Genomic DNA, 19,710 nt, shown 5'->3' with positions numbered 1-19,710 from the left:
CCCCCTCCCCCCCCTTTTATCTTTAAAGTAATGTGAAGAAGCCAATCCAAAAAACAAATTCCACTTTCCAAAGCTTATACAGGAAACCAACATTATCCCTGAGGATTTACCATTTTTAACCCTCATTTCCACCCATAACTCTATAAGCAAATGTGCCTACACTGAGTTTAGCTTAGATTTTGCTGCTTTTTGTCAGGACTGACAAAGGGGCTCCTGAGCCTTTGAAAGCTCATTTCTGCAGCTGTAACAGCAGGTTTAAATGGGAACGATTACCATTTTATAAAAAATCTAGCTTCTTCAATATGTAACTCTTTCAAAAAAGTTACACAAAAGCTTAACCAACCCTAGGTTTAAATTCAACCTTAGATTTAAATTCTGGAAAAGAAACATCTGCTGACATAATTCAGTATTATTTGTCCATTTTCTGTCATAAATTATGACTTTTACTTGCTTTGCATTTTGTTTCATGTCAACTGCAGTTTATCATTATTAATCACCATATATACTGTTAATTTGCACTCATAGAAACATAGAACTATATTAGCCTTAAAAGAAACAACAAAGAAACATTTCTGTTAAAAAATGACATAAACCACCTGCCTTTCTACTTAGTGCTCACAAGAGCTGGAAGAAAGATACTGACATACTGGACCTAATTTAGAAAAGGGGCAGAGAGATGGTTAGAGGGGTTGGAGCACAACAAGTATCGGCAGAGGCTGAAAGAACTGAGATTTCAGAGGATGACATAGGACAAATCACATTGATCATTAGGCTCAGTTTTACTCAGATTGTCCACCTGATCAACTCCCTTCAGTTTTCTTTGGTCTCGCCACCGAATGAATCCATATTTGTGAAAGAGAACATGATGTTTTCTGTTCAAAAACCCCAGGGGGGTTATATTTTATGGTGGTCAAGCAGTTTGCACAATCCTCATCCTTGGAAATACTGCCTCAGCAATGTCTTTTAAACAAGATGCTGGACTAGATGACCTCCACAGGTCCCTTCAAAACTAATCTGTTCTACAGTTCCTCCATTGAGTCTATCCTTTAAACACAGAATGAAGTGGCTGGTGCTCCTTTAACAAAATAGTTACCTGGAAATTCAATAATTTAAATTCATCCTTCCATTTTATTAGTTCTTTGTGTCAATATAGTCACTGAAAAAGAATGCATCAAAATCACAGAAGGAATCTAGAGGTCACTTTTAAAGGTCTCCTCCTTGAAGTGGGACTATTATCAATCAGGTTACCCATGCCTCTTTCTAGTCAATTCTTGAAAACCTCCAAGAATGAGAATTTCACAACCTTCCTGGATAAACTGTTCCAGTGCTACATAACCCTCAGTAATTTTTTTTTCCCCTAGTGTCCAACTCAAAATTCTCAAGCTGCCACTTGCAGCTCCTGTCCTTTATCACATCTTTTGCTACTATCAGAAAGGACCTGACTCCATCAACTACTCTTTGAAGTTGCTATAGGCTGCAATTGCATTTTTCTCTTAGCCTCTACTTTTTGCAGACTAAGACTCCATCTCTGTCAGTACATCCATAGATACCATCTGCTGTAAGTCTCTGTAGCCCTTCTCTGGATAGTCTCCAGTTTCTCCAGAACACTCTTGAATCAGGTCCTAAAACTGAACACCATTTCCAAGTGCAGTCTTACCAGCACTGAGGGACATAAAGGCTTTCCTCTGCTGATCATGCTCTTCATGATGTCTTACCTTGCAGCTGCATGGGCCAGTACGATCAATGCATGCAGCTCAGCAGGCAGTCTGCCTTATTTACAATAAGAGCACATGGTTGTCTTATATTCAGTTTGCTCCAAAGCCTGTGTGTGCTTTTCCGTAGGATTACCACTCAGCCTTTTTCCTCCCAAACTGTACTGATTCTAGGGGTTATGCCAGTCCAATTCATGACCTTCTTATTTTCCCAATCATCAGGATTTTCAAGGACCCTTTACACTGAAGTTCTCCTGTTCAGCATGTCAACCTCCTCCAAATCAGCAATATTCTGAAATCTGCTGATGGTGAATTCAGTCATCTGTGTCACTGATGAAAGTATTGGCTCTGGGGTACTCTGCCTGCTGGCTACCAACTGCATGTCAAACCACTGATTATTGCCCTTTAAGCCCAGCAATCCAGCCAATTTTCAAATCGCTTATGTGTGCTGTTCTTCCAAGAACAATTAGAAATAAGAATGCTGTGGCTGACGATGCCAAAAGTCTCTGCTTTAGTGATCCTGAATTGGATGCAGTCTACTCAGAAGTAGAGATACTCCTGCAGTGAATTCTACTCAGTAAATGATCAATACTGACTCCCTCTATGTCAATGTACTATAAAGAAGGAGCACTATGGCATGCTGTTATTACTGATGTGTTTGCTTTTAATTTGCTGAATATCTGAACAAGAATTGTGTTGCATGGGGTTAAATTGGCAACAGTTCTGCGAGAACAGGAAGAAATACAAAGTGAGAAGAGCGCCTAAGAGGATACTGTCCTGGCAAGCATCAGTGTATGAAAAAGCAACTGATAAACACTTAAATCTTTCTTTATGTTAGACTCCTCCCACAGCAGTTAGCAAATGCACTATGAAAACCAACTACATTTATTTGCATATGTTGTTGGAACAGGCAAGTATAAATGTCAGTGAATTTTGGAATAAAATCCTCAGCAGCTATAAAGATCAGCGTAGAACCTTCATTGTCCTACCTTGCAGCTGCATTGGCCAGTCTGATCAACGCATGAGCACTTCCCCAACTCTTCTGTATCACAGCTCTGTGGTTCAGTCCCTGCCAGGAAGCACTGACAACCGACACATTGTGGATAATTCCAGTAACCCAACCTGCATTCAGTGCATTTATCCCCAGAGAATTCAGGGCGGCAGAAGCAACAGCCTGTATGTAAGTCACACTGAGAACTCAGGGCTCCAATGAGGCTGCAGTCACAGGGCTAAAAAGGAAAGAAGCAGGGAGAAAACTGCAATTGTGCTTCTGAGAAAAAGAAAAAAAATCCCCAAACCAAACAAAACCCAAAACCCACACTAAAAAGCAACTCATCTCTTTCAAGTATCTATAAATAAAGTACAGCAGTGAATTTCCACTGTCTGAAGGTAACATATCTCAATTATAAGGACAGACATTTAATTTTATTCAATAAAGGTCAAGCAATTATACTAAATACACTTAAAACATTGTTTCCTTTTTAAACAGGCATTACGTATCACTAATAAGTTAGGCAGTGTTGTGGTTTAACCCAGCAGGCAGGAAAACACCACACAGTTGTTTGCTTACTCCTCCCCATTGAGATGGGGGAGAGAAGTGGGGAAAAAGAGAAAGTTAAAACTTGTGGGTTGAGGTTAAGACAATTTAACAGGACAGAAAAGGAGTGGAAGATAATAATGATAAAAGAATACACAAAACAAGTGATGCACAATGCAATCGCTCACCACCCACTGACTGATGCCCAGCCAGCCCCTGAGCAATCACCATCAACCCCCGACCAACCCCCTCTCAGTTTTATCATTATGTTTGTTATGTTTATAATGTCATATGGTATAGAATATGTTTATGTTATGTTTATGATGTCATATTGTGTAGAATATCCCTTTTGACAGTTTGGGTCAGCTGTCCTGGCTGTGTCCCCTCCCAGCTTCTTGTGTTTCCCCAGCCTACTCACTGGCAGGGCAGTATGAAAAGTTGAAAAGTCCCTCACTTAGTGTAAGCACTGCTCAGCAACAACTAAAACATCAGTGTTTTATCAACATCATTCTCATCCTAAGTCCAGAACACAGTACTATACCAGCTATTAGGAAGAAAATTAACTCCAACCCAGCTGAAACCCAGACAGGTACTGAAATCAAATAAATCCAAAAGGTGCAAGACAATGGGATACTTTGCGAATGAAATTATGTTAAAAAACAGTAAGCGTTCTCTACAAAGTGCTTTCTCTGTAAATTCCCTGCAGGGCATGTTTATACCACTTTGCCAAAACTGGAATTGCTCAAGGGCAGTGGTCCCAGAAGAATCTAGTTCGATGCTTATTACTCATCCATCAGAGAGGTAACTATCTGCTTTGTACAAATAGGACTCTTAGATGACAGTAATTTACACAGTAAGGGATAGAGATTTAGTCATGTTGCGTACTGGGAAGTAAACTTGCTCACAGAATGAGACTTGCGCAGGCAGGTAAGGATAGAAATAGGTGATTTGCCAGGGGGTCTAGATATTGAGTGCAGAAGTAAGTAGCAGGGAAAGCTGCAGGCTTCCAAAGAACAGAAGAATCCCTCAGTGCTATTACTGTGGCTGTACTGCAAAGTCAGCACAGGACATTTGCTGTGATCATTGCCGTGACCAGCATCTCATATGGAGAAGTTCAGCTTTTAGAAGCAAACTCAGTGCCAGTAGTACAGGTTACCACAGTAACTGACATGGATAGACTTGCTAAAATTAAAGACACAAAGCCAAAAAAAAGGAGGAAAATGTGGTTTCAGTCTCTAAGCAAAACTGTTTATAACATAAATAGTTAATGGACCTTTCTTCTGATCTGAACAGACCATTTATAAAGAAGGTGATTATTTAAAGGAAACATTCAAATTCAATCTTTACTGAATGCTAGAAAAACTATTTAACTAGTGGTTAAATACTAGACTACTACCTAACCTAAGAAATAAAGCCTTCTGACAGAAATAAACTTATTCTACAAGATTTATTTGAACATAAAGCTTAGAAAGCAAATCGATTGCTATACATTGAAATAGCTTGGTATGCAAGATCAAAACCTAAATTACAATGAAATGTTATGTTTGTTTTGCAAGCAAGCAGTTTTACACCACGGTCTCTACACCCCTGAGTTACAACAGCCCTGGAAATCTTCTACAAAGAGTGCGAGCAGGAGATTCACGTCCCGTTTTGCAGAAATTAGCTGCAATGTACTGAAAGAGATGTGGGCTGATAGATCATTATTAATTTAGATGGTGCCATGAAACTGCCATACTAATGCACTAACATAAAAGACAATCAGAGAATATATACTCCAGAGCTCAAACAGAGGTCTTCAACCTCATTAGGCCGCTTTCAGAAGCCAAGAGTTTATATCACAGGAGCACAGCAGAGGTTTCACAAGAGGAGTTTTCCATACATATAAAAAAGGAATCATACTTGATAATTAGTTTGCAGCCTGAGCTACATGACAAACAGCCTTTTAAGAAAGAGCATGAATGCTATATGGCCATATAGCATATATGGCCATCGTGGTCTTCAGACAAGACATAGCTTTTTGGAGTAACTGCAGCAGTACTGTAACTCCCTCATCATCAATGAGAACGGCAGAGAGAAGGCATTTGAACCTTGCACAATATTCATTGTCACCAGTTTACAACCTTAACCTAATACTGTTCCCCTTAACCCAAGAGTAGGACATTAACAACAGCTTTCATGGCCTCTTTGACATACTGCCATTGTTTTCCTTCTTCCTTCCCCTTCTGATTTTTTTTTTAACTGTGTCGAACACTGGAATAAGAAGGATTTAAAGGCTAATGAGAAGGTTCATTTCCCCTTTAAGAACACAGGAAAAAAGTGCATTTTACAGCTTGGGTGGCCGTTTCTTTTATTCCCTCTTCACTGTCCTTTATGCACAAGTTCAAACCCTTCTCAAGTAAACTTCAAGTACAAATTCCCAGTGGTATCACAATTAGGGCCAAAGTAAATTTCTTCCACAAAGGCACTGTCACTGATCACCAACATTTACATCACAGTCTGACACCAAAATCCACAATGCAGAGACAAACCAAGACTTAGAAACCTAAAATTATGTCCCAGCTACAAATTAATGTATTTACCTCATGGGGAAGAGCTAGCACATGAAGAGAAAATAGAGATACACTCACCTTGCAGCCAGTGACAATGTTATGGCCCCAGTAATTTGGTGCACACTTGTCACACATCTCTCCAACAGTATTGGGAGGGCAGATACAGCGGCCACTGATGGGATCACAGTTATTACCAAAACGTGAACACTCACAGGCTTCATGGGAACAGAAAAAAATAAAGCAGAGAAAAAGTTACCCCTTTATGTGACACCTGGAGAGCAGACCCTAACAGGGTTAGGATCGTTCCACCAAAGCCTTTACCGTACAGCAAAACCAGTTATTTGGTGGAGACAGTGGGGCCCAAAACGTAGGTTAAGCCCAGAGAAACCAAAACCAGGAGCAATGCAGCACAGGTTAAACTGAGGCTGAAGGAATCGCAATGAGAACAGAATGGGAAGAATAAAGGCGCTGCCTGTAGAAGTGCAGACATGCCTGAGATGTTGCACTCGTGTCATGGCTGCAGGAGTATCGCTGTACACTTGCTGGGATGATACAGTCTCATGCAAGAAGCCACCTGACTGCATCTAAGCCCTCTAGGCAGGGAACCTGCAGTTTATTTAACTTCTTCCACCAATCTGAGCCAACCTCCTGAAATTTCTGCTGCTGTGAACAGACCTTTCTTAAAGGGAAAAAAAGGTGTTTCAGTTTCTTTTTCCCATCCTATTCCTTTTTTCCTCGATTACACGTATTCTGCCTTGGGAGAACACCAACAACGCCCATCTTCACAGTGAACTGGGTTTCTTTCCAGATTTTATTCAATTAAAAATACTTGGCTTTTCGAAGTGGTTCCAAAAGTGGCTTTGCTCTTAAAGCATTAAGGGAACAACTCCTCAGCAGCAAATGGAGATTCTAGGTATGTAAGCGATAAGCTGTTATGGGGCACAAGACACCTAATTGCCTGGAGGAGCAGAACTGGTGCGTGGTGATTTTCATAGGCACTGTCCATGTTACATGACTTGGTGATACTTTGTTCCTCGGGCTGTTTAAAGGGCAGCGTAACATAATGTTCATTGCCTTTACTGTATGAAATACTGGAGTCAAAGTAGATAACGAGATGTGCGAAGACAGGACTTATATCTAAGGTTCAAATAAGAAGTGACCTTTATTTTTCCCCATCAATGATTTGAAAATAAGGTAACCAATGCAAAGAAGGTAGTAAGTTTTGCCTCCATCCCACCAGGAGCAAGACGTTCGGCACGCTACATAAAACTCTTGTTTACACTGTGGCTTAAAGATGTTTCAGAATACACCTCTCATTGGGAGGTTGAGGCTTTTGGATGTGACAGCTGTTTCTATGGGCTTCCAGTTCTTACACTAAAGTGGTTCAAATGGCATGGAGGGGAAGAAAGTGATACAGCAATTGTTTTTGTGGTTTTACTTTCATAATTAAAAAGAATATGGAAAAGATACAACATATTTGTTGCAAGCAATAGTGGAATAGAAATCTCTTTTGTATCTTTGCTGCTACAATGTCAACACTAACTGATGATGCTTGAGGGGATTTTTTTTTTAGGCTTTATGGTTTTTTATTGGACAAGAAAAAAATCAAATTATATTCTTTTTGGATAAATGCTAGATAAAAGAGGTCCAATATTTTATTCGATACTTAACTGTCACTACGGAATTCATTTCTGTGCACTCTCTTCCTAGCGTGATTTGATACACTTTTATTAAATTTCTGATTTTCTGTGATTTATAATTTAATTCTTCTTTTTGTCATTTGAAGGAATACATAAAAGCCTACTAAAAATAAGTGGGGAAAAAACAGCATTTTGAAAACAGAATTCCTCTGTCTGTTGTATGAACTCTGGAACTTCTAAAAATCTGAATTTTCTGAACATTTTTAGCTGTCGCAGTTGTTTAAAATATTGGATGACCACAGGCAGATACACTTATTTAAAACATTGTTTGGATTTACACTATGTCTTCATTTCATTACTGTTCCTTCAACTCTGTCATTTCATGTCTGCCAAGAGAGCAGTGATATGAAATCTTGTTAACTGCTCTCCCATTTTCCTTCCCCAACCATATGAAATTAAAAACATTTTGTAGTATTTCACAGTGGTGATGTGCTTTTAAACTGTGAAAAGTTAGAATAAGAGAGAATGATGAAGATAAACTATAGCATTTTTTTCCCTCCATATATATTTTAGGGGTTTTAGGCCTCCAGATAACACGTGCATTTTATTTCAAGGTCTGTCTTCAAGTGAGCCCGTGACCCAAGCTTTCCCTTTCTCAAGGTGCCAACATGTTTGAACTTTTCAAGGTGGTAAACATTTTCTGAGCCTTTCCTTCCTATATGGGAGACAATACCAAAGAGCAATTTTTAAAAATATGCTCTATAATCCAGCCGGGCTCAAAGGAGATCAGCATTACTACTACTAATTGAATTTCACTGCACAGATGTGGATCTCAAGGCCCTGATACTCCTTCCATAAGGAAAAAAAAAAGGGGAGTTAAATAAGGCAGAGAGCTAGGCTTGCTGCTTCTGCTGCCATTACAGGTGGGAAGGGAAGAGGAATAGGATTGCTTGGCATGGTGACTTCTGCTTCTGGGAAGAATACAGCTTCTGCCTGAAGAATAGTACCAGCAATACTGTTGGCTTTCTAGCACTCTGCCATCAGTAACAAATGCTGCAGAGCCATCACCGTTCTGGTGTCCCAGCAGCCAGCCACACTCAACAACTATCTACATCTACCATGATCACACCTAAAAGAGTTCATGAGACTTCAAAAATATAGTTCTGTGGCAAAGATGGGATATTTTCCCGTGAAGAGACATATGGATTAAGTTCTTTTTGATCTAGGTGTTTGTACTGCTTTAAGGATAGGAAGCATTCATTTCAGTGTTTGACCTAACGTCCAAAAAGGCAAACATAAACGTAAAGAAGTGGCTGGAAATATTTATGTCTGGTGCTAGAGTTTCAGCATGTAGAAAAGCATACTTCTGATGTGTTTACACAAGGGACATAGTAGAGAATTTTATCTGAAGATCTTGTACACAAAAAGTATACAAGTAAGCAAGATTCTAAATATTACTGTGTAGAAAATTGATTAAAAAGGATCAACCATGTCAAGACAGTGAAAAGGTTTGGGATAGAACTAGAAGCAAAGGGAATTTTCTTTTTCTTTATTTTTCCATTCCCATTCCTTCAAGCTAATGAGATTTGGCAAGCACCTTAATCAGCCTTCTATGGCATTCTTACCATAACTAAATTACAGGAACTTCATAGGCACTCTTTTGGCAGAAAGTACTTGGAGAAAAGGACATTCCTGTTTCTTCTAAACATGGTAGACTAGCCATAAACTGACCTTAAAATAGCATTAATTGCTTGGGCCTTTTGTTCTCACCAATCACCATCCTTGCCAACTGACTGATTTACAGGTCTGTATATGGAAATACCTACCTATGAGGAAAATTTTTTAGGCAATCCAAGCCCAGCCAAACTAGAATCTTAGTAATAAATCAATAAACAAACAAATAAATATGCAATAGGCTGCAAAGAATTTACATACGAGTACAGCCTCCTTCTTCAAAGTTGTAAAATCCATGAGCACAACGGTCACACTTCTTCCCTGTCACTCCAGGCTGGCAATAACACTGTCCATCTCCATCACAGTCAAATGACTTGGAACCAAAAGAGTTGCAGTTGCAGGGAACACATCCTCTTGAAGACTGTAAGCCAAATGTTTCAGGCTGCCGCAGAGAAAGGAAGAGCAGTTAGCACGTTGAATGATTACCAGGAGAAAATAGTCAAAAATGAGTGTAGGTAAATCAGGGTGGTTCTTTCCTCTTCATCACTGAAATATTACTCTTAACAGATTGAATCGTAGTGGTAAAACACTGGAGTAAGGACACTAAACACAGCTGAAAAATAATACAAATTTCAGGATATTACCTGATGTTATAATGAATGTTCTGCGATGTTCTAATTTCCTATGAGGTTGTGTTTCCATAAGCAGAATTCCCACAAGAAATGGAATGTGTGTCAGTGCCATATACATGTCCTGTGTCTGAGCTTTAAGATTATGTCAGCCAGAGTTTGTTGTTAAGAGAGTGAATTCAAATTCTTAGCTATGAATGGACATTGATTCAACTGGAAAGTCTCTCAATAACTAGATTTTTATCTCCTCTGACCAAGGGCAATGACTGTATACAGTATAACTCGAGGGCATTTCTTCTGAATACTTAGAAATAACTTTAGAAGAGCATATATATTACATATTTCTGTACATTAGAAGCAAATACTGGGAATTGTCTATTTTTAATATAAAAGCTATGTCTTTTAGTTTGGTCTAAGACTAAGACAGATGTAATCAATGACCCTCTGTTTCTCTTGTACTTTCATTCTTTATTTTCACTTTTTGCACTGAGTACTGTAAAGTTCCTATAGAATCAGAATATATGTTATCAACTATAGTAATAAATTTCCTCCTTAATGCCACTAGTGGAGTGAAAAATGTATACTTGTAAAGAAAGGCATGGAGATACTCATTTGTACATTGTAATATTCTGCACAAAGCTTTTAACCAACATACCCGATGGATTTCACTGCACCAGCGAACAGTGGCCCCTAGGAGCAAACTGTACTTGATATTCAAATTGTGAACCATCTTGAGCTAGAGTGACTTAAAATGGGAGTATTTTTCCATCTTTTTTTCAGGTATGATGATTTTCAGAGAACACTGAGATCCACATCATATAATTAACTTCACTTGAAATTGGTATTACAACACTGAATAGTAAAAATCTATTAGAGACTTTGCTAGAAAAGCAAATTGTTAAAAATGACATATTAAAAAGATCACTGCTAATAAATATAAATAGAACAAATGTACTTTTACAAAATTCATTTACAAAATGAACTTTTACAATGTACTACCATGTGACTCAGGCATGTGGTATTAGATTTTTACCTACTATACACCAGTACAGATTTTTCAAGTCAGTGGAGCTGCACTGACTTACATTCTACATGGATTTGTTCCACATTGGAACCTCTAACCCCTTGTTAGGTGTATTCTCAGAGACTTCAGCAGGTTTCCATGTAAAAGCCCTGAAATCTAATCTCTGAGATTAATACTGAAGTTCCACATTCTCATGGAGAATCTGCTGCTAGGTATCAGAACACAAGACTACATCTAGGGTCAGAATTTGGCCCAAAGAATTATATGAACCTAAGCAAATGCTTGATTATACCTATAATAAAGAATTAGTCTCATTTTCATTTGCAAATTCTACAATGAAATGTTTTGCCAATTACATACTTCTGCATGACAAAACATGGTGTATCAGAGAGAAAGAAATACTCAAACTCATGTAATTAAACTCCGAAGTTCCATTAAATATATAGAACATCTCTTAAGATTTCCTTTCCACAGGAAGAAACACACAGAAATGTGAATATGCAAAAATCTCAGGACAGCCATTCAGATTAATGCAGTGAAGTAACCAATGCACAGCATGCAGCTCAGTTCTCAACAGAAACTTTGATAGGATCCAATAAATTATGGTTATAAGGGTGAAAGCCAGAAAAAGTCTAAGACACTATCACTCCACACTGCATGAAGGAAGAAAAGATCACTGGCATGCTGGGTTGTATTCTGTGACGAGCTCCACACTGTGAAAGACATCTGGATCAGTCATGCAAACCTCCAAGATGAACCCCCAAGTCGATCCCTGAGTGAAGCTGGTTTACACACATAGATTCTAAGAATCACATTTATTGATCAAGAGATAAAACCTGGATGACGATGAGGAAGTACAAAAATCTTCTGAATATGTCATTATATTGTGTCCCTTTATCAGTGTATGTTGAGTGTTTGTGTGGGCAATACTGTCACATAAGATATGCTAAATGGGTAAAAGCTCATGTTCTCCAAGGGAATCCATAACAACAAACATGGCATGGGTCCCAGAGTCTGGCTGAGGAGGAGAAAACGCTGCCAGGTATTTTTCAAACTGGTGTGATAAGTGTGGAGGATTTTAGGGGAAAAACCCAACATTCCTAAAACACTGCTCTGTTAGAAGCACCTGCATAATTGCTTCATTTTATGAAATACATTGTTTTGTTGGTATGTGATAAAACAATGAATGCTTCTGTCATTTTGGGTATTACATTCAAATAATGGGCACTTCACCTCATTAAAAATGGCCATATTCACTAATGAGAACTTTTAACACCAGTTATGTTTGATATTTCAGGATCAGATCTTAACGCTTTGCCTCTAGGGCTGGTTCTTCTCGCAAAATCCTGAAGCTCCTGGTTCTTGAATTGTTATAAGAGGAAATCTTACCCTGATGAAGGCCATGAAAACCCCACTGATGTATGTACATCACCCAAACATTTTGTGCATGCTGCTGTTGGGCTTGTTCTGGTATTTCACTTCTGGACTATTTTTGTCATTTGCACTATGAGAAGCCCTAGGAGTGGAGAAGTATCCTACAAGCCTGCCTGTCCTCCTGAGTGTGTCTGCTTCTTGGTGATTTCGTATATTGTAGCACATGTATCTAAGATTTAAAAAAGCAAGCCTGTGGGAGCTCCAAACACAAGCAAATATGAGATTCCAGCCCATGCAATGCACACAGTTTCTGATTACCGGAGTAGCAGGCCGGTAAGCACCCCGTGGGCACCCACTGGCACTGCTGACGCCCCATCTCCGAGGGGGGACTCGGATCTGCTGACTGCTTCGTGCATTTTCTTTCAATTTAGGCACCTGTCTGCTGATTTCACAGCGTCTGCCCTTGAATCCTGATTTGCAGATACATCTTCCTGACTTATCACACTGCAGTGACATGGATCCTAAAGCGCTGCAGCCACAGGGTATACAAAACAGCTTTTCTGGGGCCCAGAAGTAGCTGGGCTTTAAAAATGAAAAGTAAACACAGTTAGAAAGTGAGGATAAAGAAACTAGAGCAAATAAAAGAACACAGGAATAAAGGCAGTAGTAAACACAGTAGTAAGCAAGGATTAATTCCAACCAACTGGCAATATTACATCAACAAGCTTGACATATTTTCTGTGTCAGTTATGGAATCTATGCAAATTCCATAGATACCAACTTTTTTTTTTAACAGAGTCTTTAAATACTGTTGAAAATACAGTGTGAGCAAACCTCTTCAGAAATTACACAGTTTACACAGGGCGAAAACGATCCTTGTGATTTCTGCAGAATTATGTGCTTTAAATTACACACACACAGAGGTGTTTTGAGGACACAAGGCTCAAGCTGAGCTACAGAAACATGAAGCTAGCTATAGCATATTCCTTAGCAGCCTAAAGAAAACTCTGTGAAAGTGTATGAGACACATTTTTGCAGTGATTTATGAGACAGCAAAACAGCAGTGAGGCAAAAGACACTTTCTCCAAAAAAGAATACATTATTTGGACAATACAAGAAGAACCCCTAAGAAAAAGAATTGTAAAACCAGAACATTCACAGCAGAAGTAAACTAGCAACCTGCTTTTTTTTTTTAAATCAATGCTATCAGATATTTTGCAACTCTTTTAGAGGGGTTTTTCCCAAGAGCTGCAATAATTTAACTTATTTATAACAAGCATTCAGAATATAAAGTGTGCATACCACACATAAATGTACTTGTATGTACAGTTAGGCTTAATATATATTTACATGCAACACTCTGTGTTTTGTTCCAGAAAATCTTTGGAACACATTTTAAACACAGCCATTTTACCATTCTGTCCGTAAGAACAACCCATATATATTCTTACAATGAAAAATTAGCAAAAAAGAAAAACTATCCAAACCCAAACTGTATTTAATTATGAGAAACAGGGAAGAAAAGTGAAAGAAAACATCATTTCTTATCACTCACCTGGCAGATGTTGCACCGGCGTCCAATCACGTTGGCTTTACACTCACACTGGCCTGTCCGAGAGTCACAGATCTGCGAGAAGGAGCCATTGACGTGACAGTGGCAGGCTGCGGAGGAAGAAAGAGCTGTCAGTGTATTTTGTAAAATACACATGCTGCTGAAACTATCTTTAATAGACAGATGTTTACAGCATGGCTTTTGCCACCCTGAGAAAGCCAAGAAGGGAGGCCTGAGTAAAGCAGGAAGGTGTTACTCCCATACAGTGACAACAGATATTAACCTACCCATATTAATGAGGAATTTTGCTCCAAATTATTACCGTAAGAAATTTTGCCTCCATTTCATAAGCAATTTGTTTTATATGTACCTCTCAGACCAAAAGAGAATGTTTAGGGCACATTACTGAGTATGTGATGATGGAGAAATAAGGCTTTAAAGCAGAAATTACTTTGCCTTTATTTTTTAATTAGTGCCAAATTTCTGGACCAAGGGTGTGGTAGAGTAAGCAGGGTTCTCTCCCTCTCAGAAGCTGCTCTCTCAGAACAGCCTGGCTATTGCCCCAAAACTTGGAGGCGGACCTGAGATTTAAAAAAAAAAAATAAAAATAAGGGTACATACCCTTACACGGGGTGTGTGGGGGATTCAGGTATGGGAGGGGTGAGTGCTACTGCTGGTCTTCCTACCCCGGGGTCCAGTCTGTGTTAGCTAATGTGGTAGGCAGGAAGCGTTGGCAGGCTGAGGACCCAGAATAATGCTACCTTCAGGAAAGTCGTTTTGGGGCAGTAACCTCCACAACCCCAAAAAGCTCCTCACCCTGGGGTATAGCTGAAAAAGAAACTGAGGTCCCATGACTTTCTGACACCTCTGTCTCAGCAACAGCATCAGGGTTCCCAGGGGAAACATAACCCAACTCACTAGTCTAACTCATCACAACACTTTCTTAAGCATTTAAAATGGCAACAAAAAGGAAATGAGATTTCTTAAGGAAAATAACAAAGCTTTTGTTTCTAAGTTCTCATGTTTTAGAAGAGAATTTTTTGGGAAGGTTTCTATCATCCTCCATGTTCTTTGACCACTATTCTTCTGGCATGCAGAGATTAGGATAACATCTCTTCAGTATTGACAGTAGACAGGGATGTCATCAGGTGCCCATGCAGTCACCAATTCCATCAGCATGAGATCGTTATTGCATGTCCTTTCTTTTTTTTTTACCCCAGATGGGAATGAATCCACCTCTCTATATTGATTATCAATGCACTCTGAAAACCAAGGCTCCCATCCACATTTTGCCTTCCTGTAGTGCCCTGACTACACGTGTTGGTCTTTTTCTCAATGTGACAGCTTCATTTTAAGAAACGCTGAAAGAGTCCCAACAGTGAACACATGGTGGTCACATACTTGCATGTCACAAGGTGCCATTTGAGACAAAACAGTTATATATCTTCTATATTAGACTATTACAACACAATCTTCCTCATTACTTTATTGGACTTGCTCCATTGTAAATGAAAAGGACTGTTCGGTTCTTCTCACTTTTGAGGGGTTCTGCAAAAGTTACTTCTTTTAAATATAAGTGACTTTATGGCTTGTCAGTCTGTTCATTGCCTTGTTTCTTAAATATTTGCAAAGATGTCTCATATTCTGGAATAAGTAACAAAAATATCTTGGTCTCATCAGTCTGGTAACAGCTTCAGAGGTTTTGATCTCTTTCTATTTTGCAATATATTAAAAAAAGCAAACACTTAAAAACACTTCTGCTGTAATTAACATTGCTTCTCTTTTCCTTTTACTCTCATTTTTCAACACTAACTGAATCCATAATTTACCTCTTTCATTCTGCATAAAGCCCTCCAACAGTAATATTTATGTTTTAAAACTGCTGACATTCCAAACCTTACAGAGTGACGAGTATCACATATATATGTTTTGAGTATCTTTCTATTTAAAATGGTCAGCAGCGAAGGATAACGTGTTAGCCCAAACTCATAAAACCACAATTCTCAATGCAGATTAACAGTATTTCACCAGCCCTTTCATACAGAGGCCAAAAAACAAAGCCTGTCTTACTTGGATCATTTTGCTTATCAGGCATATGACACCACAAGAATCAAAAAGAAAATTTACACTGATTTTATAAACAGAGGAGTTTGTCCTATTTATATTACACACTACCACAATGGCATATCATGTATTCTTAACTCAGCCACAGATGACCCTGTGCAGTGGTAAAAGCAGAATTTGGAGGTCAGTACTCTGTTTTTCTTAGCCCTAGCAGTATACAGAACAAATATACCGTCAGGGCTGTATTCATGTACTAAGCTGTTACTCAATTGCATTTATGTCACCTGAAGTCTTTCAATTCATTCACCTCTACTGGGAAAATCAGCTATTGCCCAAGCCTCCAAACGGTTGCTATAGTATAATACTGCCCGGCAGTGAAATTTGCATTACTTTCTCCCAAAATGACACTGGTCAAGATCCTTCTCTATTTGTATAAATATATGTGCATGTCTATTCATAATCAACCTATTCACCTCCAACAGCAGTACCTATGCACTGTCCCATAGGCACACTTGAATATTTGCTTTAATTCACCTCATGTCACTTAGCTCTACCACCATCAGCACAACCTGCAGGTATTGGCTTCAGTACACTATGCTGTTTCACCCCCAAAAAAACCCTACTAGAATCACATCAAAATAAGCCCAGGACATTTGTGCAGTGTTCTTAGATGTACTCTTTTATATGCATACACCAAGATATCGAGACGCTCTAGCGATAGAAAGTTGTCCTGTCGTTTGAGATGGTTAATGCACATGACAACAGCACCATACTGAGAGAGAGCAAGAAACATTTCAGACAATAATTTGAAAGCAAAATTAATGCTTTGCAATACCCTTGGATTTGGCTTTTTAATAAGGAACGAAATTGAAAACAACAAAGTAAAGGCACAGTCCCTCTGATATTGTAGCTGCAGGGCAAACTTCATGGAAGTCTGCAAAGGAAATAAAAAATTGTATGCAAAAAAAGAAAACCCACATGAAAGAGTAGATGAATACAAGGTAACTGTGAGCACAAGGCTATGCATACATTAGGGGGCTCTCCTTGTCAGTGGTACAAACAACAAAAGCAAAGCTTCTAATTCTACATTAAATATGTATTTATTTTTAATATTTTTATTTAATTGTATGCTTTCTGAAATCTCTTGATATTACATCTCTTCCCCATAAAGCTGCCACTATTGTAGAAATGTTCAAAGCAACAGTCCTCTCGATGCCTCAGGAATGGTGACAAGCTATCATTTTTGAAATACATTTCCTTTTTACATCACATTACACACTTGACACCCTAACTTATATGGCACCATTCATCAGGAACTGTTAACTCGTGCAGAGAGTATATGTGATTGTCCAACTTTTATCCAGCATTGTATAAAGCAGGTACAGAAAGCATTTACATGGGTATATGTCTTCATGGCTATCTATGATTTTATGAATATCAGTGTTTATTAGCACTAGCTGAGAAACCTGCTGATGTTCTGCACCTCGCTGGCTCCCATGCAGTCTTAGGTGGTCCAACAGAACTTAGCATTCTCACTGTCAAACTGCAAGCCACAGAGCAAACTCTGGTAATCGATGCCAGTGACTTAGACATTTTTACTTGCAACATATACTGCAGAAGTGGTCCCTGTGTTCCTACACACACAGCTGTAAGACAATGACCCAGCTCTTTTATTTGCATAATTCCATCCTGATATAACACCTTTGTACTGGATGGAGTTGTTTTGAGCTTATTCCAATGAAAGAAAAGGATTAAATCCTTGCGACAGTGAAGTACAATACTCTGCTCTTTCAGAACAGTCTACAACCTGATGTATTCCATTCCTCAGAATGGGGTGGAAGGGTATGTGATGAATGGTTTTATAGTAAAAGCACTTGTTCTGCTTAGTAGCTACATTCTGAACCGTGCCAGCAATAGCTCGGAAAGAGCCACTGCCTCCTTAGAGAAGCAGAAGCTCCTGCTCCTACCAAATCTCCCATCTGCTCTCAACAACTGCTTGCAGTCGGTATGGGGAAGGATGAGCTGGGGCTCATAGTTAAACATGCCGCCACTCAGCTGAGAAATGGTAGCTTGCTGCAGTCCCACGCATCTTCCTCCAAAGCAACTTAGGAAATTTGTCAGGAGAGTTTAGACTCTACTTTGCAGGAAGTGGGAGAATCTTACCATTTAAGAGGCAGCAGCTCCCAATTCCTACTAAGGTCATGTAGGTGGGAAGGAGGTCACAAGTTCTGTCAAAGTTGGACCCTACAGTAACTGAAATATCACTCCCTCCTTTCAGCACTGATCTGACTAGTAAATGGGATTTCCCTGCATGGCTTACAGCATTCTTATGGAATCGTTTCATTTATTCGTATTTATTTTTGTACATCTGACATTTAGTATAACCTTTTGCATCCATTCAATGCTCCACCGTCACAGGCTTTTTTCATTTCTCCTTCATTACTGCTTCACCTACAGCAAGAAGGTTTTTAATAGCTTCTTCTTTCTATTTATTTTGAATTCTCCCTTTCCAGATGCAGATAAAACTAAAACACTATCATTACTAGAGGTGTAAGTACTCCGTATCTCCTGCTCACACGTACAGAGGCACAGTCTTCCTCTTAGGAACATGGATATAGGAGAGATCAATACTGTCAGGAGCTGTAAAAGTTCGTGACTTACGTTGACAGTTCCTTGCGTTAAGAGCATCGCCAAAATATCCATCAGCGCACCTCTCACAATATTGGCCTGTTGTACCTGGCTTACATATCAGGCAAGCACCAGACAAGCTGTCACAGCTGCCAGGAACGGAGAAGTCAAGGTTGTCATTACACTGGCATGGCTGGCATGATCCTCCTGGTATTAGAGGTTGTCCAAAATAGCCTTCTGCACACCTAAGGTAAAAGACATCACCAGTTAGGACCCTTAAATAATCCTCTTAGTAGAAATATTTAATTTCGTTGCCTCACTAATCACCAAAAAGGATTTGATCTTCTTTCAAGTATTTCTTAAGCGCGTTTTCTCTCTCTCCCTCCTCCTTTTTAACAACACTGTAGATACACTACCAGCTGAAATCCTGCCATTTCTGCTAGTAATTAGATTTCAGTGGGAGAAAAATCTTGTCACTGGCACTGAGGACGAGACAAAGCATAATAAGAAATCTGTCTATTGGCACACTAGAGGAATTCAGATCCATGTTAGATAGGCTTTGTATTTCAGCACACCATGTCTACTGTACTCATTTACCAGCAAGCTTGATGATTTTTTCCCCTCTACCTTAAAAACTTGTTTAGTTTAGAAAAACAGGTTTAGAAAACAATACAGACATGAATTTGTTCACTTAACAAGGTCCTCCCCTGATCTATTGCCTGGTCAAATTTGTTTAATCAACAGATTGCTAATCTCTGTGCATGGGCAGGTAACAGAAAGATTGCTCATTACCACAGGAACTATGTCAGTGTGAAATATGCGTCTCATTTTAACAGAGATGTTTAAAACTATCGCCTTCTTTTCCACCCTGACCACCAGCAATTACCTGTGAGTAAAATGTAAAACAGGTTAATGATTCTGACCTAACACAAGTGTGTATTTGAAGCAAATTTCTACTCATCTCACAGCCTATTTCCTATTTATATTCTGGTCTGCTTTCCCTTTCCATTACATTTGCTCACACTTCACAGTAAAAGCAACTTGTAGATAGTCAAGAAAAAGAAAAATTGCCCAGTTCCAGCTAATTAAGTTATTCATGTGCATCTCAGATGAACTCCAGTTAGTGTAAAGGCAACAGAAAGTACCTAAAACACATTGCATAAATGAATGTTTTGTACTATTTTTAAGTCCATTTGAATGCAGTTCTAATGTACATAGATAGCCTCTCTGCTTTGCAATAGTACTGGATGGTATGGCTGAGCAAGGATTTTAAGTACCATCCTAATATGGGAATGCAGAGCTCCACTGTGCTTTCACCCTTATCCCT

At 39.0% G+C, this 19,710-nt stretch overlaps 1 protein-coding gene across 1 annotated transcript in view; it reads right to left on the bottom strand.

Annotated features, from left to right (window-relative positions):
* The window catches only part of LOC104512362 (laminin subunit alpha-2-like), a gene marked incomplete at both ends in the record, with an annotated part of 60,858 nt that overhangs the window by 14,052 nt on the left and 27,096 nt on the right, over nucleotides 1–19,710 (bottom strand). The window contains 6 exons of the mRNA XM_010155309.1: nucleotides 2,702–2,941; nucleotides 5,877–6,013; nucleotides 9,374–9,554; nucleotides 12,458–12,721; nucleotides 13,695–13,801; nucleotides 18,417–18,628. Coding sequence (XP_010153611.1) covers nucleotides 2,702–2,941; nucleotides 5,877–6,013; nucleotides 9,374–9,554; nucleotides 12,458–12,721; nucleotides 13,695–13,801; nucleotides 18,417–18,628 — 1,141 coding nt within the window. The remainder of the gene's footprint in view (nucleotides 1–2,701; nucleotides 2,942–5,876; nucleotides 6,014–9,373; nucleotides 9,555–12,457; nucleotides 12,722–13,694; nucleotides 13,802–18,416; nucleotides 18,629–19,710) is intronic.

The sequence above is a fragment of the Eurypyga helias genome, unplaced genomic scaffold, assembly GCF_000690775.1.
Source record: "Eurypyga helias isolate BGI_N326 unplaced genomic scaffold, ASM69077v1 scaffold14877, whole genome shotgun sequence".
NCBI lineage: Eukaryota > Metazoa > Chordata > Aves > Eurypygiformes > Eurypygidae > Eurypyga > Eurypyga helias.
This window is presented reverse-complemented; position numbering and strand designations above follow the sequence as displayed.